This window comes from Lissotriton vulgaris, chromosome 11, assembly GCF_964263255.1.
Source record: "Lissotriton vulgaris chromosome 11, aLisVul1.2, whole genome shotgun sequence".
Taxonomy (NCBI): Eukaryota; Metazoa; Chordata; class Amphibia; order Caudata; family Salamandridae; genus Lissotriton; species Lissotriton vulgaris.
This window is the reverse complement of record NC_141699.1, coordinates 1067897191-1067922970: the sequence shown is the minus strand read 5'-3', so window position 1 is coordinate 1067922970 and position 25780 is coordinate 1067897191. Positions and strand designations below refer to the sequence as shown.

Below are 25780 nucleotides of genomic sequence, written 5' to 3'. Positions count from 1 at the left end.
CAGCACTCACCTATGTGCAGCGGTGGGTTGAACTAAAACCTGTTGGACCGCCAGCCCTTTATGCCCTTATTTCGCAAGCGAGCATTCACTGACTAGGCTCCAAGACATCGCAGTCACATCTGTTACACTCCGAGATGTCCACATTATTTTCTTAGCACTTCTATCTGTTTAGCTATTCCTCAAAGCTTTCATCCAGAGCATTCAGTGCAAAGTAGTCTGGATGAGAACATGACCATTTATTTATTTATTTTCAAAGTTTTATATAGCGCGAACAAGATCTTTGCAGATATCAGAGCGCTTTACAAGGATTTGGGGTGATAGCATAATAGTAGGTAATAGTTGAGGTAGTTAGGTACGATATGCATAGTTACATAGGTAGGTCCAAATACAAGAGGTAGGTCATAGTTGAGGTAGTGTAGGTACAAGGTGCATAGTCAAACAGTTAAGCCAATAATATGAAAGTACAAAAAGAGGGAGCATATACTTGTTTAAGCGTGCTTAAACTACTTTTGTAAATAGCATAATATAACAGTAGGTAATATTTGAGGTGGTGTAGGTACAGGGTGCACAGTCAGATAGGTATGTCAATAATAAAAAAAATAGGATATACAGAGAGGGAGCGTATACAATCAAGTGAGTCGATAATACAAGTAATACAAATAGACCAAGGGGTCAAGAAGGTAGTACAGCGCGGAGTCCCGGGAAGTACAGAATAATAGTTCATGTGTATTTAGCCATGAGGATCGCTTTTACTTCTTTCTTAAAGTTTGTTGGAGGAGATGAGCCTGGTTTCAGGAGGGAGTGAGTTCCAGATTCTGGGCGCCATTCCTGAGAAGGAGCGTTTATAGGTTTTTACCTTCCGAAATCTTCGAGGCTTCAGCTGAAGATTGTTTGTGCTTCTAGTAGTTCTAGAGCCGCCCGAAATTGTCGGCTTTTGAGAGAGGTAGGCGGGTGAGTTCATGTGTATAGCCTTGTGTGTCATGCAGGCGATTTTCAGATGTATTCTGGCTTCAAAAGGTAGCCAGTTCAGGGATTTAAAGTCAGGGGAAATATGCGAGTTTTTTTGAACCAGTGATGAGTCTCGCTGCAGCGTTAAGGGACGCTCTTAGGGGTGCCGTTGTGGTTAGGGGGAGCCTGCAGAGGGCGATGCTGCCATATTCTATGTGCGGGATGACTATAGATTGTACTGCAGTTTGCAAGTCTTTGGCTGGAAGGAAGGGTTTGAGTTTTCTCAAGGTATTGATTTGGAAGTTCGCTCCTTTGGTTGCCTTGCTGATGTGCTGCTGCATGTTGAGATTGGCGTCAAGTGTTATGCCTAAAGATTTTGCTGAGTCAACGATGGTAGGTTGTACATTGAGAGCAGTTAGGTGCTTGAGCCAAGTTTGAGCGGTAGAGATTTTTGCGGGCGGTGAGATCAGGAGGAACTCAGTCTTCATCGCATTGAGTTTGAGGTGATTCTCTGCAAGCCAGGATTGGGTGTTTCTGATCGTGGAGTTCAGAAGCAAGATGTCCTTGGGGGATTGTATTTTGAGATAAAGTTGGGTGTCGTTGGCATACTTGTGAAAGTGAACATTGGATGCTTGTAACAGAGTAGTGAGAGGTTCCATAACTAAGTTGAACAGTGTAGGGGAGAGGGAGGAACCTTGAGGGACGCCTAACGAAACAGGTACCGAGGACATCAGGTTGTTGCTTTTGAATCGCTTTTGAAACCATGTAGTAGCAGGGCGACATGGACTAGCCTTGGCTCTCCACAGTGGTGCTGCGCATTTGAGCAATTCATCTTCCGATACATCTCCAAACAGGTTACCTCCCGAGGGTGGACAGCTATTTAGCATAACCACTCAGCAGTTTGTATCAACAAGTCCACTGCTTTCTATTGTGTGCAAAAGTTCCTTTCTAGTAGATATGCTTAGCCAGTTGCAGGTTGGACTTAAAGGTTTTTAGGCTCTTTTAGAGTCATATTTTGGAAAAATCTTTTAAAATGTTTAGCCTTGCATGTAGTGACTAATATTTTTATTAACAGAGCAATGGAAACCCTTGAATCCAGAGGAGAAGAAGAGTTACGACCGAGAGTTTCTCCTGGGCTTCCAGTACATCGTTGCTAGTTTGCAGAAACCAGAAGGGCTTCCCCAGATCAGCGATGTGGTGCTTGACAAGGTAGGCCTCCACTGTAATCTGCACCCTTTTATTACCCTGCGATTTTGCTGTTTGTATAGGAATTCTGTTGATTGTATTTGGGTAGCTTGGGAGTGACCATTACCTTTGGAGAAAACCACTGGTTGCTTTTATCAGTGTTAAACATTTTTGTTCTAGGTAGCTCTCCCCAGGAGCTCTGCCATACAGCCGGATCGCTCCAGCTCAAGAGCCCTCTCCCAGCAGGGTTTGAGCGGAAACCCGTCCCTGCGCCGCAGGTTTCACCTTGCCTGCAGTCAGCACTGTTTTGTGGTATTTCCCCGTTTTGATCGTGATTTTGCTTCCTGATCGTTGCTTATTGTTCTTTTCCCCACTGTGGCTATATTTATTGTACTTCTTTCCCTGCGTCTCTTGGGCATACATTTTCTGCCCCTCTTACCCCTGCGGCCCCACCACCGGATTTATCCCCACTACGCCTCCCCTCTTCTCCCACCCCCTTCCCTACGGTCGTGCCTAAGGTAAGCCCGTCCACGACCAACGCCAGGAATCCTGGTTATCCAAGACCTCATCGCTACGACTCCACCACTCTCCACGCACTGAACCCCAGAAGACACGCTGACTTCGCAAGATCCTCGCCCATCACCACCCATGGGCAGTTCTCGTGCAGACCATTCTGCAAATCCTTCACCCCCACAACCGTTGAAGGCCCCCTGGAGGCAAGCACCACCGAAACCCTGAGCTGCATCCTTCTCAATGTGTGCTCCTTGCACAGACACGACGTAGAAATCTTGTACCTGATCGACACCCTCTCGCCCGACGTCTCCTTCAAAGACCTAGACCAACTCCACTTCCGGCCCTGACATCACCATGGTCATCCCTGACAGATACAAGATCCAGAGAAGGGACTGGCCGCCCAGGAGGGGGACTCCCATCGCCCCGCCCCCCGGACTCCCCACTTCCAGAACAAGAGACCCCCCCGCAAACACGGAACACCTCCACCTCAGCCCCAGGACCACGCTATGCGTCACCCACATCTACAGACCGCCAAGACCTCGCACCCAGCCTGCAACAACCATCGCAGAGATTGCTGCACCCCATGCAGTCACCTCAACGGACTACATTCTACTCAGGGACCTGAATTTCCACCTCAACAGCGGCAACAACCACGACTTCATCACCCTCTTCGACAACCTCGCCACCCTAGGACTGAAGCAGCTAGTCCTCACGCCCACTCACAAAACGGGTCACACCCTCGACCCCATCTTCGTGGGAGGAACAAACAGCTTCAGCCACATCATACAGCCCCCCTGGATGGACCACCACTGCGTCCATTTCACCTTCAACACCATTACTGCACCCAACACCACCCTCTGTCACCCCACCCACCAACCCTACAGCCAGGGAAGTTCACTGCTGGGTCTCCTGCTGCGCGGACAAGCTCGCACCGCTCCGCCTCCCCGCCAAACGCACTCTGAAGGCCTCCTGGTTCACCACAGAACTTAAAGAAGCCAGACGCTCTTGCAGACTACTAGAGAAAACCTGGCAGTACCAGAAAGGCACGGAACAACCAAAAGAATGCCCTGAAGGAATACCACCAGCGCATTGGGGACACCAAACTGACCTTCATAAAAGACATAGTACTGACCAACGCCATGGAAATGTTAAACGTCATACAGTAGTTCGCAAAACCCACCTGCGAAGCCACGGACATCACACCCTCCAAGGAACTCTGCGACACGCTCTGCTCGTACTCTCATCTGAAGATCGAAGCCTTCTACGACAACTTCTGCTAAGCACCACTACCCACCACCACCGCCGACAAGCCGACCATCACGTCATGGTATCCCGCCACCGCCGAACTACTCTCCGCCACCATGAAGAAAACCCACTCAGGATCACCAACGGCACCATGCCCACCACACACATTCCACAGAGCCGCCACCGCACCCAAACTAGGACCATCAACGCCTCCCTCGGATCCGGCATCTGTCCAGACGATTGGAAACTGGTGGAAGTGAAACCCCTCAAGAAACTAACCCCCCCCCCCCCCCCCCCTTCCCCCCTGGGCCTGAAGCACTACAGCCCGAAGAACTACGGCCCTATCCTCCCCTTTGCAGCCAAGGTCACCGAAAGACTCTTAAACGCCCAGCTGACCACCTTCATTGAAGAGAACTCCATCCTAGACTCCTCTCAGTCTGGATTCCACAGCACCGAGACCCCCCTCCTCGCCGTTACTGACGACATCCGCATGTTACTGGACCAGGGACACACTGCAGCCCTCATCCTTCTAGACCACTCAGCAGCATTCGACACCGTCTCACATCACACGCTTGCTGCCAGACTTCATGATGCAGGGATACAAGCAGCCGCCAATCCTTCCTCTCCCGCAGAGCCCAGAGGATTAGACTCCTTCCCTTCCTCTCCAAAACCACGGCCATCAACTGCGGAGTACCCCAGGGATCCTCACTCAGCCCCACGCTCTTCTACATGACCCCCCTCGCCACCATCGTCAGACCGCATGGGCTCAGCATCGTATCCAACGCTGACGACACTCCGCTCATCCTCTCACTCACGAAGAATCCTGCAGACACCAGAATGCTTCCAGGAAGGAATGAAGAATGTGGCAGGCTGGATGAAAGACAGCTGCTTGAAGCTCAACTCAGAAGTAGGCCGTGGCGATAAATGCCGTCCCGCTCGTGGAATTTGGGTAATTTCGCGTTCCGCGGAGAACACGAAATTGCCCAAAATTCTGTGTTCCGCGTCTTCGCGAAATTTTTTGCTTGTTCGTGTTCTAAAAATGCTTGTTGGCGAGCACGCAAACAGCAATTGCGAACAGGAAAAAAGCATTGCGAACAAGCAATTCCGCTTTGCGGAGATTTGCGTAACGTAACTACGCAAATTCCGCCCACCCCTACTCAGAAGAACTACGTCCTCCTCCTCGGACCCTGCACCACCGCTTGGGACAAGACCTGGTGGCCCTCCGCCCTCGGGAGCCCACCCACCCCTGCAGACCATGCCTAGAACCTCCGCATCATCCTACACCCCTCCCTCTCCATGAACCGCCAGATCAACGCAGCCTCCTCGCCTCCATCAGCTTCAACTGCCTTCACATCCTCCGGAAGACCTTCAAATGGATCCCCTCCGACTGCAGAAAGACCGTCACCCTCGCACTCATAACCAGAAGACTCTACTACGGCAACGCCCTCTACGCCGGAATCAACACAACTCTTCTACACGAACTTCAAGCCATCCAGAACGCAGCAGCCAGACTCGTCCTCTGGACTCCTCCTCACAAGCACATCCCCCAACACCTTCGCAACCTCCACTTGCTCCCCCATTGAGAAGGTCACCTTCAAGCTCCTCACCCACGCATACAAAGCCCTCAACATCGGACCCAAATACCTCAACAAGAGTACGTACCACGTACCCAAGAGAAACTTCCGCTCTGTCGACCTCGCCCTGGCAGAAGTCCCCCGCATCCGCAGAAGCAAAGCTGGAGGGAGAGCCTGCTCAGACATCGCAGTAAAGACCTGGAACAAGCTCCCCGTCAACATCCGACTCTTCCCGACCCTGCACACGTTCAGGAAGGCCCTCAAGACCTGGCTGTTTGACTGATCCGGAGCCGCTCCACCCCCTTCCCACACACAGCGCCCAGAGACCCTCAAGGGTGAGTAGCGCGCTATATAATCCCCTGATTGATTGTCCATTTTTCAAACCACATAAAAATAATTTGATCATTAGCCCTGGGAAATAGTGTAGACATGCTGAAATTTTTAATGGGATAAAAGCATGAACCCAAAGGGGACTCTGGTCTTTAGTGTTTCTGGAGCCGAGATGCACCTTTGGTTGGTCTGGTGTGGAGCTTATGTGGTAATGGGCTCTGGTCCTGCGGGTCAGATGCACCCTGTTTCGGTGAGCCTGCAGAAAGAGGCTACAGGCAAGGACAGGGGTGTAGGAAAATGCCCCTTTTTGCATGGCTACCCACTAATCTTTTGGCAGGTAACTGATGCTAACTTGACTGTCCCATGAGACACCTCAAGGATGCGTACCTGCACATCCCCATGAACAGGCAGCACAAGCACATGCTAAGGTTCACAGTGAACAACGATCACTACCAATTCACAACCTTGGCCTTCGGTCTAAAATCCGCACCAAGGGTGTTCACCAAATGCCTCGCGGCAGTGGCCGCGCATCTGCGAATGGAGGGGATACACGTGTACCCCTACCTCGACGACTGTCTCCTAAAGGCAAGCTCTTACAGGACATGCAAAGATCATGCACAACAAGTCACGAGAATGCTAACAGGCCTGGGTTTCTCCATACACTGGGGAAAATGCTCAATGGAACCGGAGCAGGTGAAGATCTTCTTGGGTGCTCAAATCGACACCGTCCAATGCAGGGTGTCACCCAGCGAAAAGAGAACACTCAGCCTACTGAGGGAGAAACCTGTCAATACCAGAAGGGGCGAGCTCTGACACTGAGGGCAGTGAGCAAGATCTTGGGGATGATGGCGTCTTGCATACACCTAGTCCCCAATGTACGCCTACAGATGAGACCGCTCCAAGAGTGGCTACAACAGCAATGGTCACAAGCTACAGGAAGGTGGGAGGATCTAGTGGTTGTAACGCACAGGGTGCAGGAAGAAATAAGGTGGTGGACCAAGGAAAGGATAACAGTAGGGAAACCTCTAACACCACCGGACCCAACAGTGACCATTACCACAGACTCATCCCAGAAGGGGTGGGTTGCACACATGAACAAGCTCAGAGTGAGGGGCCTGTGGAGCCCTACAGATGCGGTCAGACACATCAATTACCTGGAGCTGAAAACAGTGTTGCTAGCACTCGAGGCCTTCCAGAAACACCTGTACAGCCAGAAGGTGCTGATACAAACAGACAACACCACAACGATGTTTTACATAAACCAACAAGGGGGAACTCAATCATTCCCCCTGTCAAGCTTGGCACACGAAATCTGGAGATGGGCAATATCACTCAAAATAGACCTGCTAGCCATACACCTGCCAGGGAAGGACAATGTAGAAGCGGATTGGCTCAGCAGGATTCTTTAGCATCCCACGAGTGGGAACTCCATATACAGGAGACAGAGAAACTATTCAGGAGGTGGGGGACTCCGACAATAGACCTATTTGCAACACGCCGGAATGCAAAATGCCAATACTTTGCATCCAGGCAACTAGAGGCACTATCACAGGGGAATGCCTTATGGATAAGCTGGTCAAAAACATTTGCCTACGCTTTTCCCCCATAGAAAACGGAGAAGTTCTATACCCAGAGCCGGAGAGCCTCAACCTCTCAGCCTGGCTCCTGAGGACTTAGAGTTCGCACATCTAAAACTACTAGAGAGCACCCTGAGAGTGCTGTGAGAGGCAAGAAGGCCCAGCACACGCAAATGCTATGGGGCAAAATGGAAAAGATTCACTCAATGGTGTCGCAGGAAAAAACTATACAGAAAACTGACAAGGGAATCTACGGTGCTGAGGTACCTCACGCACCTAATAAAGGCTAAACTAAGCTCATCCTCGCTAAGGGTACACCTGGCAGCGATTGTGGCATACACAAGAGGAGAAACAGGGAGAAGCTTTACATCTCAGGTCGTAAAAAGATCCTTGGAAGGGGCTAAAAGAATAGCGCCACCAAAAAGAATGCCGCCACCGGCTTGGAACCTGAATGTAGTACTGACAGAGCTCATGAAAGCACCTTTCGAACCTATCCACAAAGCATCACTGCAAATGCTGACTATGAAAACAGCCTTTCTGGTAGCAATCACATCGCTAGGGAGAGTGAGCGAACTGCAGGCTCTAACACTACAGGAACCCTACATTCAGATACAGGGACAGGGTCGTAATGAGAACGGACCCGCACTTCATGCCGAAGGTGGGTTCACGGTTCCACATGAATCAAAGTATTCAGATCCTAGCTAGGACGAAAGGACACAGGAAGACAAAACAGTTCTTCGTATCCTTCGCTAACCGTTACATGGGTAAACCAGTGACAAAAAACACCATAGTTCAATGGATCGCACAATCTATACATTTCTGCCACAAGCAAGCGGGCCAGGAGCCAACAGGAGGGGCACAGGCCCACTCAACCAGGAAGAAAGGAGCAACAATTGCCTTTCTGGCCAACACACCAATTCAGGACATATGCCTGGCAGCAACATGGGCTTCAGTGCACACATTCACTAAGCACTATTGCGTGGATGTTCAAATGAACAATGAAGCACAAGTAAGGACAAAAGGTGCTTCAACATATTTTCAACAACCAACGCTCCTCCTCCACCCAACCGCCACAAAAGTAACAAAAACCGCTACAAAATCTATGCACTGCATAGTGAATCCAGAAAGATTCACGCTGCAAAACGAATAGTTTCTTACCTGTCGGTGTAGTTTTGCAGCTTGAAGATCTTTCTGGATTCACTAGCGAACCCACCCGCCTCAGCCAGAAAGATGAGGCAGGAAAGGAAGGTGGAAATGCATAGAAAAGGAAAAAGTTGAAGCTTTCAAGATACGTGGAAAGAATTACGTTAAAAAAAAGAGGATTAACATACATAGCCATGGATACACTACAAGCAGAAAAGACAAAAAGAGAATCCGAAGATGGCGCCCAAGGGTGGTAGCTTCTGCCGGAAGCATGCCGACGTCACCGAAGGTACACCAGAAGTTGGGACGTCAACGCCCACCTGGGCTACAAAAAAAACGAGAGAAAAAAAAGACTACGATTCCGGACCCAACCAACAGATTGCGGAATATGCACAGCATAGTGAATCCAGAAAGATCTTCAAGCTGCAAAACTACACCGACAGGTAAGAAACTATTCGTTACTTAACAGGGCCGCTCATCATAGGGTGGAGTGACAGAGGCTCTTGTAGAGGATTTCTTATTCGAAACCTTTAGGTTTGAGGCATGTGGGCTGCTGAATTCATATCTGTGCATAGATCGCCGCCTAGTGTTGGGTCCGGATGATTGCACATTGTTGTCCTGGAAGAGTCTTCGAAGTATTACGAGATAGGTGGCTCCTCCCCTGGACTACAGTGCGCATGGGCATCCTCTCCATCTTCAGATTTTTTTCAGCCATTGGGGTCGGATGTACTTTCTTGACAAGTTCGGAATCGATATCTTTTCGCAAGGCGTCGGTATTGTCTCGTTCGGTGCCTAGTACTTGATCCAGTTCTTCGAACAGGACGTCTAAGGCAGTTTGCCTTTTTCGACACCAAAGGCCCAACGACGATCGACAATGGAACGGAGCCCGTTCAAGAGATGCCCCGTCTGCAACTCCAAATACCCTCCCATTGATGTGCACCCAGTGTGCAATAAATGTCTATCTCCGGACCACGACGAAGCCAGCAGCATGGCCTGTTCCAAGTTCCGGTCCAAGAAGACGCTTCGGCTTCAACGCGCTGCACGACAGTCGGCGCAGAAAACGGCGCCCGACCCAGAGAACATCTCTGAGGCCGAAGACTATGAGGGCATCTATGAAGAGGATCCTGACCAGCAGTCTGACCCTGCGTCGAAGCACGACTCCAACTACAATGTGGACGAGGAAGAAGACTACGTCCATGAGGAAGACGTCGTCGAGGTAGGAGACGACGCAGAGGCCATCGGAGCCTTCGATGACTACTAGCGATGAGCAAGGCCCACCCGCAGTTGCGGGGCCCAAAAGTGACACTGTACTCTCTACGGCTCAGGTCGAGGCATCGCCGGAAGGCCTTAGCCAAGATCTTCACCCACATTCTATAGCCCTGCATCAAGGCCCGGCTAAGAATGCTTCTAAAGAGCCATTGGTCGATCACCTAATCGCAGTGGCGAAACCGAAACCGACGGATGCAAAACCGAAACTGCTAAAGACAGTACTCTGATCGAAGGCCTCTGATTCGTCGGCTCCGATGAAATCTTAAAAGTGTCATCAACCTTTTGGGGTCACAAGGGGGCGTCGACCCGAAGAGCGGGACGCCGAAGCCTGTCCCGACAGTCAAGAAAGTCGCATTGACGCCGTCGACGTCCAAACACTGGCAAAGGACTCAAGGCTACAAAGACTGTTGATCCGAAGCTTACAGCCTCCAAGCCAATGTTGAGCAAGGCCTTAGAGTCGAAAAGAAAACCGACCCGAAAGAGCATGTCGCGTCGAAGCAGAAAAGCGTACCTGCTGCACATCGGGAGCTTGAGTCGACGCAAGTCCGCAAGCCAGCTAGTGATCACACGAAGTCGGTCGGATCGAAGACGGCGCCACCCTCAAAAAAGGTCGGTTCGCCTCCAATGCTTACGCCACCAATTAAATTCGGACTACCCCCGACCGCACGACCCTAAGCGTTGGAGCCACAGAAAAGCACCGACCCGTCCAAAAAGGTGTCAGTTTAAAGGTCTCCGTCCATTCAGGAGGATGTAGTGTTTCAGCCACCCTCCTATGACAATCAGTCAAAGCTGTACATCGACTGTGATTCTGGCAGACTCGCCATCCACAAAAGGAAGATCGCTCCAGAACACCCCTTAGTCATACAAAATCCCTCTCAAAAGGAAAAGGTATTCTGCCACCTCACCTGTTCTTTTTGAACCTGTGGAGTCCTATGCCCAAGACTATGCCTATTCTCCCACATGCATCAATGAGGATGTGGGGGAGGGATACAATGAGGATGAATTTACTTATCCCGTTGACACAGATTAGAAGGATCCCCAAACCTGGATTGACCATGATGAGCCTCAAACCACGCCTGACACTCGGTCCTACACTGTCAAAACCTCGCCTACTGAAGATACGGCAGCGTTCAATGCATTGATTGAAAGGGCAGCCAATAACCATGACGTGGAAATGCACGCTGACCCAGTGGAGGAAGACTTTCTGTTTGATACCTTTTCAATTTCGGAAAGATCGGTAAAGACATTACCTATGCTAAAGGGTGTCCTTAAACATGCTACTGACATTTTCAAGGAGACCACAAGGGCAAGGGTTGTAAACCCAAGGATTGAGAGGAAATACCAGCCTGCGCCTGTAGACCCTACGTATATATCAGGGGCCAACTGCCATTGAACTCCTTAGTGGTGGCTAATGCTCGCAAGAGAGCCAACTCTCAAACAAGTGGTGATGCTCCTCCGGACAAAGAATCCGAAATCTTGGAAGCTTTTGGCAAACGTGTAGAGGCTCAAGCGGCTAATATTTAGAGGATCTCAAATATACAGGCCCCATTAGCCAGATATGATAGGGCTCACTACGACACGTTAGAGCAGCTACTACAACACCTGCCTGATGCTTATAAAGAGGGAGCAGAAATGCTGATACAGGAGGGGAAGTTAATTTCCAATGCACCCGATGCAGCAGACACAGCAGCTAGTGCCATCAACACAAGTGTGATGCTAAGACGCCATGCCTGACTCTGCATCTCTGGTTTTAAACCAGAGATACAAACAACTCTGCTCAATCAGCCGGTTAACCTTGACTTTCTTTTTGGTCCTGATGTAGACACGACCCTTGAAAAGATTAAAAAAGACAGAGACAGCCAAATCCATGGGGGCTCTGCAGTCACAACAGTTCAGGGGCGGTTTCTTTCGTCGCTCCGGTAACTGGGGAGCCTCTAGAGGTCAAGCATCACAGCAAGCCCAATACAACAAGGGGAGCACGCAGGCCACCTATGTCAAAAACAACGGGGTGGATATCGTGGGAACAGCACCAAAGGCAGAGGACGTGGAAATAATACCAGATCCTCTGCCACCAATAAACAGTGACACCTTGTCACGGCCCCCGGACCATATAACACCGGTCGGGGGAAGACTTCAGCAGTTCCTGCCAGTCTGGGAAGACATTATCACAGACAGGTGGGTGAGACAACTTATACAATACGGATATTGTCTAGAACTAACCTCCACTCCACATACCCCCAAGGCACCGTCCTGTGTCTGCAGAGCACATGCACTTATTGCAGCAAGAAGTACTCTGCATGCTGCAAAAAGGGCAATAGAACTCGTGCCTTTAGAACAGCATGGCACAGGGGTGTACACTCTGTACTTAATCCCAAAAAAGGACTGGTCTCTCCGGCCTATTCTAGACATAAGACCCCTGAACCAGTACATTTTGTCAGAACATTTTCACATGCTAACTTTACAGCAGGTTCTACCATTGCTCAGTCAGGGGGACTTCCTAGCAACCCTAGACCTAAAGGACGCATATTTCCACATCCCCATTCACCCAGGACACAAGAAATATCTCAGGTTCACCATAAACAACCAGCATTACCAGTTCAAGGTCCTGCCTTTCGGGGTCACTACTGCCCCCCGGGTGTTTACCAAGTGCTTGGCGACAGTGGCTGCGCACCTTCAGAGACAACACATCCATGTCTATCCTTATCTGGATGACTGGCTTGTCCAAGCAAAGTCAGCCCAACAGTGTGCCAGCCACATGTCCTGCACAATTCACCTCCTACACAGTCTGGGATTTTCACTAAACTATCCAAAATCACACCTTCAACCCGCACATGTGCAACAGTACCTAGGTGCGACAAACACTCTGACAGCAACTGCGCAGCCAAACTCTGCCAGAGTCAACAGCATGCACTTGCTGATTCCGAAATTCAGGCCCCAAAACTCACTCCCAGCGCAGGCATTTATGCAGCTGTTAGTTATGATGGCCTCCTGCATCTGCATAGTCCCACTCGCGAGGCTACACATGCGTCCCCTCCAAGAGTGCTTGGCACGACAGTGGAACCAGGCTCATGGACATCTAAAAGACCTAGTGTTGGTGACCAGTCGTGCATACAACTCTCTGCATTGGTGGAACACACAAAACCTTTGCAGGTGACGACCGTTCCAAGAGCCTGTCCCACAAATAGTGCTAACAACTGACGCATCTCTCCAGGGCTGGGGAGCGCATGTCCTCCATTATACCGTGCAGGGACTATGGACGGCGCAGCAGCAAAAGATGCATATCAACCTGTTGGAGCTGATGGCAATCTTCATGGCAATGAAGGCATTCAAATTGCATTTGTGCAACAAAGTCGTGCTGATCCGGACGGACAACATGACTGCCATGTATTGCATCCAGAAGCAGGGAGGCACACACTCTCCACAATTGTCTCATCTAGCCCAGAGCATGTGGAAGTGGGCCATTCAGAGGAACATGTTCCTCATGGCGGAACATCTCCCGGGCAAGGACAACCAGATGGCGGACCTGCTCAGCAGGCACAGCCATCAGATGCACGAATGGGAAATACATCCCTCAGTGCTCCAATCATATTTCCAGCAGTGGGGTCCTCCAGAAATAGACCTATTCGCCACACAGGAAAACGCAAAATGCCAAACCTTCGCCGCCAGGTTCCCACACCCACAGTCTCAGGGCAATGCGATATGGATGAACTGGTCAGGCAGATTTGTGTACGCTTTTCCTCCGGCACCGCTCATCCCGCTAGTGGCACGCAAACTGCGACAACACTCCATGACGCGCATCCTGGTTGCTCCAACGTGGGCAAGGCAGGCGTGGTACACCAAGTTCCTGGAACTTTCGGTTGTGCCTCACCAATGACTGCGCCTCTCTCCCAACCTCCTCACTCAGAGCCATGGAGACATTCAGCACCCGGATCCACAACAGTTGAGCCTTGCAATATGGCTCCTGAGGTCATAGTTTGGCTACCTCAACGTGCCCCTTGATTGTATGAACATCATCAAGGAGGCCAGGAGACCTACTACCAGGGCATGCTATGCGGCCAAATGGAAGCGATTTGTCATTTACTGTTCCAATAATGATATAAATCCGCTGGATGCGTCCACGCAAAACATTATCTGTTATTTGCTGCATCTATACAGATGCAATCTGGCATATAGTTCCATCAGGATACATTTGGCTGCAATGGCAGCTTATCTTCAAAACAGACAGCATCTTTCTCTTTTCAGGGTGCCAGCCATTAAAGCTTTTATGGAGGGACTCAAAAGAGTGATTCCTCCCAGACACCCTCCTTCACCTGTCTGGAATCTGAACGTGGTTCTCACCAGATTAATGGGACCACCCTTTGAACCTCTTCACTCTTGTGAGATACAGTTTCTGACATGGAAAGTGGCCTTTCTAGTAGCAATCACATCGCTAAGAAGAGTTAGTGAGCTTCAAGCACTAACTATTCAAGAGCCTTTCGTGCAGGTTCATGCTAATAGGGTAGTGCGTACCAACCCTGAATTCATGCCGAAGGTGGTGTCGCAGTTCTACATTAACCAAACCATAGAGCTACTCATTTTCTTCCCAAATCCTGATTCAGTGGCAGAACGAGCACTGCACACTTTAGATGTTAAAAGAGCTCTCCTGTACTACGTTGACAGGACAAAAGATTTCAGGAAAACTAAGCAACTGTTTGTTGCCTTCTTCCCACAACACAAAGGCAACCCCATTTCCAAATCGGGTATAGCCAGATGGATTGTTAAGTGCATACAGATATGTTATCAAAAGGCTAAACGCACGTTAACAGTTCCCCCACGAGCGCATTCCACACGCAAGCTAGGGGCATCCATGGCTTTCCTGGGTAACATTCCTCTAGAGGATGTATGTAGAGCAGCCACATGGACCACCATACATACATTTACCAAACACTACTGCGTAGATGTACACTCCAAACAGCAAGCTGCTGTAGGACAGACTGTTCTCAAAACTTTTTCAGACTGCTGCAGCTGGCACGGGCAACCACCGCTAAGGAGGTAACTGCTATTTATTCTATGCACAGATATGAATTCAGCAGCCCACATGCCTCGAACGGAATGTGCTACTTACCAGTATGCATCTGTTCTTGGCATGTAGGGCTGCTGACATTCATATCGCCCGCCCTCCTCCCCGGTGCCTACCGCAGCTGCAGCACTCAGAATCATTCTCAGGCATGGTCATCACTTACTCTACTACACTCCATCCCTGCCACAATGGCGAAAAACAATCGGAAGATGGAGAGGATGCCCATGCGCACTGTAGTCCAGGGGAGGAGCCACCTATCTCGTGATACTTCGAAGACTCTTCCAGGACAACAATGTGCAATCATCTGGACCCAACACTAGGCGGCGATCCATGCACAGATATGAATGTCAGCAGCCCTACATGCCAGGAACAGATGCACACTGGTAAGTAGCATATTCCTTCCTCTGAGAGCTACTTGCACATTACCAATGCTCAAAAGGATACTTAAGCATACATAGATCTTTGAAGATCTTTTGTGGGCAAGAATTATTACACCCAGGGTGGAGATCAAGTTAAAGCCAGCACCTACTGACCCCACTTACATTAAGGGTCAGCTTCCTTTAAACTCTTTCGTACTTTCCAACGCTCACAAAAGGGCAAACTCTCATAAACCCCTCCTACTGATGAGTCCTTAATCTGTGCCTCGGGCAAGAGTAGCGTTGCAAGCAGCTAGTCATTGGTGCATTGCTAATGCTCAAGGTTTATAAGCTCTCTACGACAGGGCTCATTACGATGAGCTAGAGAAACTGATGCAATTTCTGCCCGATTAGCACCAATCCAAGGCCAATTACCTTATTCAGGATTGTAAATTAATCACCAGTACTTCCATCAGGTGTGCCTTAAGGCACAGCAGCCCGTGCAGTGAACACCAGCGTACTGCTACAAAGGCATGTTTGGGTGAGAATTTCAGGGATAAAACCTGAGGTTCAAGCCTCTATTCTCTACCATCCTCAGTCTACTATTCTCAGTCAAAGCACATCAGCAATTCAGCAAAAAGTGGGGGCATACCATGCAAGAAATATTGCACTTTCTCTCAAACCCATTATTACAAATACACCAAAATAGTGGTTCTTCGGACTAACCCTACATTTCTACCAAAGGTAATTTCTGCCTTCCATATCAACCAATCTTGAGTTGCCTGGGTTCTTCCCTTAACCACATTCTGTGGCAGAATGTCCTCTACACACCTTAGATGTTAAGAGGATTACTCTATTACATAGGACAAAACCTTTCCACAAGACAACACAACTTTGTGGCTTTTGCTCCACCACATAAAGGCAATCCCATATCAAAATCGGGTATTGCACTGTGGCTAGTCAAATGCATTCAGACATGCTATGCAAAACGAACGTTAACAGTTCCCTGTAGAGCGCACTCCACCCACAAACTAGGGGCTTCCATGGCATTCTTAGGAAATATTCCCATTAATAACCTCTGCAAAGCTGCAACATGGTCTACTCCTCACATTTTCACAACACTATTGTGTAGATGTGTTGGCAAGACGGCAAGATAGTGTGGGCCTAGCAGTTTTAAGTGCACTATTTCAAACCACTGCAACAGCTACAGGTTAACCGGTGCTTTGTTAGAACTTCTATGTAGTTTATACATAAGCATATGATCTACAGCTCATATGCCTTGAACCGAAAATGCTACTTACCCAGTAAGCATCTGTTTTTGGCATATAGAGCTGTAGTCTCAAATACACCCACCCACCTTCCCGGGTACCTTTACCTGTTGCAGTAACCTCTTATGTAGGTACAATATACATGGACATCTCTCTTGATTACTCTTACTATAACTCAATCATCCCCCTTTACGGCAAAACAATCTAAGGATGAAGTTGATGTCCATGCTTACTATCACCGAAAAGATTCACCTACTTCTTGACTGGTAAGACTTCTATGAACGAAAACAAAGTGCAAACTTCCCAGACCCAACAATAGATGGCGATCTATGTAGAGCATGAGATTCTACAGCTCTACATGCCAAGAGCAGATGCATACTGTGGTAAGTAGCATTTTCCTTCCTCCCATAGGATTGCATTGACTGTTTTTCTGTGAAAAAGTTCCATGTGTGGACTTAAATTGTATGAGAACCTATGCAACTGTGTGTTATCATAAGCTGGCTTACCTTTAATCTAAAAAATGTCCCAGTGCGATATCTAGGCATGTCACACTGAGTAGAAAAAGTCATCTAAAAAGTAACTGAAAAGTAATGTAAACTGTTTTAGAACATTTCCTGTAAGTGCATTCAACTGTATTATAACAGTAAAATACTATTTTCCTTTCCTGCACCAAGTTTGGCATGGTTCTACAAATAAATGTCAGCATAGAAATATTTTTTATACAAAACAATTGGTCTGAGTTTAGTCTGTGTGACATTTCTTGTCTGTGTACAATAAATACTTAACACTGTACTTTGATAAAGCATTACTGCTCGACCACACTATAACAGAGTAAAATATTATCAACTTTTACCTCTGCCTACCTTTGGGGTACCACTGGACTCTGTGCACACTATACCTTAATTTGGTATACTGTATACAGAGCCAAAAGCCCAGTTCCCTACACTAACTCCAGTCCACCTCCGACATGCATGTTACCACTAGACAGTCTGCACATTGTTGAATTAGTCTTTTGTCCTCACCACCTATTTTTGACTTACAATTCCAAAAATACCCTATCCAAAATCTAACTCAAAGGTTGTACTGTCCTTTCGCCACTGTAGTCATCTACAAATTATTTTAACTCCTCTTTGGCATTTTAAATCTTTAATCTACCTACAGCATGAATGTTACAGCATTAACAATTTCAAAGATTTGAATCCGTTAAAAAAATATTTTGTTGACAAGGTGAAGTTTGAAGTAGGTGGCCTTGTCCCCAAATAGTCTGAAACGTATACTGTGGATCATAGTATTCGGTCTGGCTGTGCATGATCTCTTGGTTTGGAAAGCATGATCCAGTAAGACATTGGGGTTAAAACATTGTGGAGAAGCGTGGCTCAGTGGTTAGAGGCGGCAGACCCGGAAGCTGAGATCGGCCGTGGACCAGGGTTCGATTCCCCGCCTCGGCGGGTCTCGGGCTCAAAATTTCACGGAGTCGACATTTCTCGCTCCCGTGCCTACTCGACTCACGGGGTCACACTCTGCGACTGGGCAATAGCTTGCTTAATCTCCACTACGGCCCCTCGCGGCGGGATGCCTGGCTTTCACCTTGTGGATACCCGGCCGGGGTATCTCACAGGGGAATACCAGGATGGGTTCCCTAAGCAAGGGCCTTGAGACCCCTGGGATAAAGTGTTGCGCTATATAAATCGAAACACATTTACATTTACATTTACATTAAAGTTGATTAAGTACCTTTTTAATCATGATTAGCCCAATGAAGCGGTCATTAAAATTTCACTGTCATTCTAAGTAGCCGTTTTTTAAAAAGTATATCTGTGATCAGCAAATCGTTATTTCTGTACTTAACCAGGTCCAGTCAACAAAAGCGGCTCCTCCACGCCCCCTGGACGCTGCCAGAATCGCGGGAATGAATACGGGTCCTGATTTCACACCATCATTTGCTAACTTGCCACGGCAGCCAATGAGCAATCGTGGTCCAGTAAGTACATTTGTCTTGCTCTGTAAGCTGTTCTTGTATTTCTGCTGTGATGTTTCCAACCAACAAAGCCCAAATATAGGCACTTAAAGTCCTGTATTTTGGCTGTATGAAGCCTGTCTTTTTGGACGGTACAGGTCTGACCATCATTTGCGGTGTATGAAATGTCTTTAGTAGAAAGTTAGTGCTAGGGACAACTATAGAATTTGCATAAATCTATCTAATGAATGGGATGGGAAATGAGTTGATGTGGAAACAACTGAAAGTTACCCCTCTGGCTTTTAAAACTAGAAAGGAAGTCTTTGCAGTAAATAACTGATGTGTTGAGAATTGAAAGACCTTGTACTAAGTGAACTCGGATTGAATTAATTTGTTACTGGTTTCTAGGAGGACTTGGAATTTAGAGTTGATCTAATTGCCTTGTATAAATAAATAAAATCCTTTGGGGGTAACTTTCAGAGGCAATAGTGGTCCGGATACTTTCACATTGTAGTAGCGGGCTGGAGTTGAAAGCTCGTCTTGTAAATGTCTTTCAAAATAACCTTTGTTTGCTGGTATGGGATTATTCTGTTGGTCTATCATGGACTAGTTTAAGGCCTGCCGTAGGAAATGACCAGATTAGTAGACCTGATCAGCCTTAATCCTGTACAGAAGACATATGCAACCTATTAATTTCAGGAGGCCCCAGTACAAGTTAGGCTTGTTTAAAAGTGCAAAGTTACCTATTTAGAGTTGTCACTATGAAGGTGTTTAATTGTTAGGTTATCATGCGCATTAAGGGCTGACTGAGTCATATTTTACACAACAACCTTGTATGTGAAACTTCTGCAGATCAACTTCTGCAACACTGGACACCTCACTTTGAAATCAACATTTACACTTCTTTTTTTGTTGTCTTTTGTGAATTTTTTCTGCATATGGATAAGGATGTTGGAGTTTGTATTTCAGAATGTGAATTGTAATAATGCTTTACCCATTTCATGTGTTATTATAAATGGCTTAAGTAGGAGTTTGATTGCCCAGAAGTTTTGTTTTTCTTGCGTTGCCCACACGTGAATTAACTGACCTTTCCAAATGTGGGGTCCCTCAGGGCTCATCTTTGAGCCCTAAACTTTTTAACATATATGTGGCCCCACTTGCCCGGCTAGTAAGATCATTCGGATTGGAAGTACTTTCGTACGCTGACGACACCCAGATTATGGTTTCCCTTTCTAAAACTGTGGAGATTACGGCCTTAAATTTCAGAAGCTGCATGGAAGCAATGGCAGGCTGGATGACCAAAAATTTCCTTAAATTAAATGGGGAAAAGACTTAGGCCCTCATCTTTGGAGGTAAACAGGTCTGGTTGGCTGATTGATGGCCGCCTGCCCTTGGAATCTGTCCCAAGCCCTCCCTTGCCACCCGTAATTTGGGTGTAATTCTTGACACCAAACTCCTTTGACAAGCAAGTCAACAGGACCGTTTCCACCTGCTGTGGTGTCCTAAGGATTCTGAGAACTCACACACTACCTCTCTCCGGAAACAAGTCTCCGTGGCCCTAATCTCCTCACAGTTGGACTATTGTAACAAACTCTATTTAGCCATAAATAAGAGGCTGGTTCACCGCCTTCAAGTTGCCCAGAATGCGGCAGCCAGGTTCGTTGTTGATGCCCCCAGGCGTTCATCAGGCTCCTCTATCAGAAAAAACCTTCACTGGCTTCCTGTGCAGGCCAGGATAAACTTTAAGGTTTTGTGTCTTACCTACCGTGCTCTTCATGGATCTGGTGCAGAAGACATTAGGTCTCTTGTATCCTTCTATACCCCGGGCAGGGCTCTGCGCTCTGCCAACAAGAACCTTCTGTCTGTTCCTCGTACTGCTAAGGCCAGGTGGGGAGGGAAGGCCTTTTTTTCCCCTTGCCCCGAGACTCTGGAACATGCTTCCAGTTGAACTCAAGGGCCTGGCGTCCCTCGCTCTTTTTCGCAAATCTCTAAAAACCTGGCTCTACACAGAAGCCTACCTGTAGCAGACATCTGGTTCTACCTTTCATTCATCTGTACAATCTGGTGCGCCTTGATGCCTTAGGGCTAAGTCACGCAATATAAATCCCAAATTCATTTGTTCATTCATGTGTTGGGCAAGTCACAGGAGTAAATTTGGTTTTGCAGCGTGAATCTTTCTGGATTCACTATGCTGTGCATTATTCCGCGGTCTAGTGGTTGGGTCCAGAATCATAGTCTTATCTATTTTCTTTTTAGCCCAGGTGGGCGTCGACGTCGCACCTTTTGCTGTACTTCCTGTGACGACTGCATGCTACCTGCAGAAGCTCCCACCTTTGGGCGCCATCTTCAGATTCATTTTTCCGCCGTTGGGTCTTGATCGATATCTAGAGGCTCCAGAGTTTTGGAGGAAAGAAGACGCAGAAAAGTCGGAATTTTGCACGGAAAAGATTGGAGAAGACTAGTAACACCATCAAGCCGGGACGACTAAGGAGATCTTTGAGAACTTCGACATCCAACGGAGAATGTGCACACGGGTCGGGGGGAGGGACGTGAGCGCAAGAAATGGACAAGACACCTTTTAAATTCTGCCGTAACTGCCACCACAAATTCGCACAGACGGACCAGCACCCGGTTTGTTACCTTTGGCTAGTGGTTGACCACGAGAGCAAGGACTGCAACGCCTGCTCCGCCTTCACACTGAAGACTCTCCGGGTCAGAGAGACTGTGAAGAGCCAACTACAACATGCAAGGCACAACCGCCGTCGCTTCGGGACCTGGGACTCTAACGACTAGGAGGACAACACCACCGGAGAAGACTAAGACTACACGGTCGTAGAGACCGATAAGACTTCTAAAGAGGTAGGAGAGTCGACGACCCCTAAACCCCGACAGATCCTCAAAGGTCTGAGTCAGACTCTCAAAACAGAGTCTAAGTCCTAGCAGGGAGCACTGGCGCCGAAAATCTCGACGGGCCTGGAGCTGCATCCAAGGTCAAACAGCCCAGCGGATCCTTTGAAAATGACTCCCAGGCGGCGAAGACCGGCAAAAAGCCAAGGTCGTCGAAGCACGTCCCCGAAAAGGAACGATCGACTTCGAAGGAGAAGGACCTCAAGTTCGCTTCGGTGTGGACAAAGGACCCGAAGGTCATTAAGACGTCGAAGAGATCGGCCGAACAGGCCGCTGAACTGGAGAGAAAGAAGAGACGGCTCGAGGCCGAAATGGATACCATCCTGCAAAGAAAGGATGAGTTCAACGAAAAGATGAAGAGGTTCGCGATTCCGTTGAAGCCAAAGACGGTGATTGTTGAAATGGAAGAGGAGGACTTCGACGCTGAAAGGTCGCCGAAAAGTCCCAAGACCCAGAACCATCTAGAGGAAGAAGTGCTCTACTACGAGGAGGAGGGCGACTATCAGCGGACGACCCTCGACTCTGCATCCTCGGGGACACAGGACCTGGATCGGCAGGAACTAGACATCGAAAGCCCAGAAGAGCCCGTGGACACGTACCCTTCGAGACCTTCGCCGCCAGATGACATTGGGGTCTATAATATGGTCATCAAGAATGCGGCAACGGCCTTTGGAGTCAAGCTAGATGAGGAAAAACCAAAGGCAGACTTCCTCTTGGAGACCTTGCGCCCTACCCAAAAGAGGAGCCAGTACCTCCCCATGCTTGAGTGTCATGGCCCCATGGAAAGAGGCGTTCAAGGAACTGGCAACATGCAGTTCAGTCACGCCTAGGACGGAGAAGAAATATACACATTCCTCTAAGGATCCTCCCTACATCTGGGGATCAATCACCTCCCAGACGAGTACCAACAAAGGGCCTCACCCCTTGTGGAGGAGGGGAAGAATGTTGCAAATTCATGCCTCAAAACAGCCTTGGATGGGGCTGATACGTCCAGCAGACTGATGATGGGAATCGCGGAGAGAAGGCAGGCCTGGCTCAGGATCTCAGGCTTCAAGCTAGAGGTACTTGCAAAAATTACAATGGTTTTTGGTGGCCTCAACGAGGTCCTGGGAAGAATACTGTTAATTATGAAATTAATTCATAAAATTAATTCAGGGAGAAAGTCTTAGTAGAATACCATATAGGTCAGTTTTATTACAATATTATACCAAAAATTTTTGAAAAAAATTAGTAATAACGACAATTACTTTCTTATCAGGTGCTCACATATGTGACAAAAGTGCTTAAAGTGACTTTAGTGAATATATTAAAAAAGCAATTATATACATTTATATACAAAGATGTCACCACAAGGTTATTCCCACAAAAATTATATACAATGAAAAATAGGGGAGTTTTCCTTGAGTTTGTCGACGGCGTTTCGATCTAGTTTGTTTTAGATCATCATCAGGACGTGAGCTTCCCTGAAATTAAAGAAGTATCAACTGTGATTCCTGGGCGGCGAGGAAATTAATTTGGCCGGTGTCGTGAATCTACACGAAGTCTATGCAATAAGCGCCAGAGATTGCAGAGGCTAATGTTGTTTGTATTTGTAGTCTCCGTTTCCAAAGGGGTTATCTATTCAGGTTTGGAAATGAAGGGGCCGTGTTATTCCCTGGGCCAGGTGTGGTTTCCGTAGCAGGGAAACGTTATGTGATGCGAGGATTCAATTGCTCGTATCAGTGGCTCAAAGGCGGCGTCAATGTGGGAGTTAAACACCGCTTAGTTCTATGCCGTCCGGCAGCGCAGATAACGTCTCTAATCCGGCGTTCTCTCGAGAGAACGCCGGATTAGAGACGTTATCTGCGCTGCCGGACGGCAATTGAATCCTCGCATCACATAACGTTTCCCTGCTACGGAAACCACACCTGGCCCAGGGAATAACACGGCCCCTTCATTTCCAAACCTGAATAGATAACCCCTTTGGAAACGGAGACTACAAATACAAACAACATTAGCCTCTGCAATCTCTGGCGCTTATTGCATAGACTTCGTGTAGATTCACGACACCGGCCAAATTAATTTCCTCGCCGCCCAGGAATCACAGTTGATACTTCTTTAGTCGACAAACTCAAGGAAAACTCCCCTATTTTTCATTGTATATAATTGTTGTGGGAATAACCTTGTGGTGACATCTTTGTATATAAATGTATATAATTGCTTTTTTAATATATTCACTAAAGTCACTTTAAGCACTTTTGTCACATATGTGAGCACCTGATAAGAAAGTAATTATCGTTATTACTAATTTTTTTCAAATTTTTTTTGTATAATATTGTAATAAAACTGACCTATATGGTATTCTACTAAGACTTTCTCCCTGAATTAATTTTATGAATTAATTTCATAATTAACAGTATTCTTCCCAGGACCTCGTTGAGGCCACCAAAAACCATTGTAATTTTTGCAAGTACTTTCACCCCAGGTTTTACTAATGGGGTACCCTTGTTTTCTTTAAATACCTCAAGCTAGAGGTACAGCACAACATTCTAAGCACCCCGTTCAATGGTGAGACACTGTTTTGGGCGCCGGTGGATAAAAAGCTCACCCAGCTCAAGAAAGAAAATAAAACTGCAAGGTCCATGGGGGCCTTGCAATTCAGGGGGATGAGAAGGGGTACCCAGACACGGAGACTGAACGGAAGAGGGGGGGAACCAGCCAGGAAAGTCACACCAGACATTTCAGCAGTCCCACCAGGGCGACCGCCAAACACAACTGGGACGGCAAAGACAAATCTGGTAGTACCAGCCAAGGATCCAGTCCTTTCGTGGGAGGGCGAATGGATGTGGACAAACTAGAAGAGGGGGCCAACAACCCACCACAAAGTAACTCCAATACGTGCCCACCCACGCAACACCTCCAAGGGTGGAGCACAACAAGACCAACAGAGGGTTACACGGACCAAGCATCAACAAACATGTAACACCAGTAGGAGGCAGGCTAAGTCATTTCTTCCGGGAGTGGAAGTAGATAACCACAGACAAATGGATACTCAACATCATACAGTTCGGATACCTCATAGAACTGGAAAAGACACCGCCAAACAAGAAACCTAAAAGGAAGGCGCAGTCAGAAAAAGAGCTAGGGCTACTTCAAAAGGAAGCGAAGGAACTCTTCCAAAAGGAGGCCTTCGAACCAGTACCATACAGAGAAAGGAACAAGGGAGTGTACTAAACCTACTTTCTGGTACCAAAGGTGGACAAAACACTGAGACCCATCCTGGACCTAAGGTTCCTAAACAAGTACATAAAAACACAAGTTCAAGATGACGTCCTTACAAGAGGTCATTCATCAGATAAGGGGCGAAGACTTCATGGCCATAATAGACCTCAAAGATGCCTACCTGCACATTCCAATGAACAGGCAGCACAAACATCTAAGATTTACCATCAACCAAGATCACTACCAGTTCACAGCCCTAGCCTTCGGACTAAAATCCGCACCAAGGGTCTTCACCAAGTGCCTCGCAGCAGTGGCAGCGCACCTACGGAGGGAAGGGATCCATGTATACTCTTACCTCGACGACTGGCTAATAAAGGCAAGTTCACACAGGACGAGTCCAGAACACACTCAGCGCGTGACAAGTACACTAATAGATCTGGGATTCTCCATTCACTGGGGGAAATCCTCAATGGAACCAGAGCAATTGAAGATCTTCCTGGGAGCACAGATCAACACCATACAGATCAAGGTGTTCCCCAGCGACAAGAGAACACTGGCCCTGCTGAAGGAGACGCGCCTCTACCAGAAGGGGTGAGCTCTGACAGTGAGGACAGGGAGCAAGATCATGCGCATGATGGTGTCCTGCATACATCTGGTCCCAAATGTACTGCTCCACATGCGACCATTCCAGGAATGGCTGCAACAACAATGATCATAAGCTACTGGAAGTTGGGAAGATCTTGTGGTTGTAACGCACGCAGTGCAGGAGGAACTATTGTGGTGGAACAAGGAGAATATAACAGAAGGTAAGCCTTTAACACCACCAACCCCAACTGTGACCATCCCCACGGACGCATCCTAGATGGGATGGGGAGCACACATGAACAAGCTCAGGGTGAGGGGGTCTGTGGACTCAGCGGACCGTATTCCTCGCCCTGAAGGCCTTCCAGAAAAAACTGTACAACCAGAGAGTGTTGATCCAAACAGACAACACAACAACGATGTTCTACATCAACAAGCAGGGAGGAACAGAATCAGCCCGCTATCAAACCTAGCACAGGAGATATGGAGCTGGGCCATCCCACTCAAAATACACCTGCTATCCATACACCTACCAGGGAAGGACAATGTGGAAGCGGACCGGCTCAGCAGACAGACATCTGCATCCCACGAGTGGGAGCTCAACACACAGGAAACGCAAAGGCTATTCAGAAGTTGGGGCACACAGACGATAGACCTATTTGCAAC

General features: G+C 48.0%; 1 protein-coding gene across 3 annotated transcripts in view; it reads left to right on the top strand.

Moving 5' to 3' along the window:
* EIF4G1 (eukaryotic translation initiation factor 4 gamma 1) overlaps positions 1 to 25780 on the top strand; it is a 1004595-nt gene that overhangs the window by 517820 nt on the left and 460995 nt on the right. For all 3 annotated transcript variants that reach the window (XM_086944451.1, XM_086944450.1, XM_086944449.1), the window contains 2 exons: positions 2024 to 2157; positions 18320 to 18448. In XM_086944451.1, the coding sequence (XP_086800577.1) occupies positions 2024 to 2157; positions 18320 to 18448 (263 nt within the window). The remainder of the gene's footprint in view (positions 1 to 2023; positions 2158 to 18319; positions 18449 to 25780) is intronic.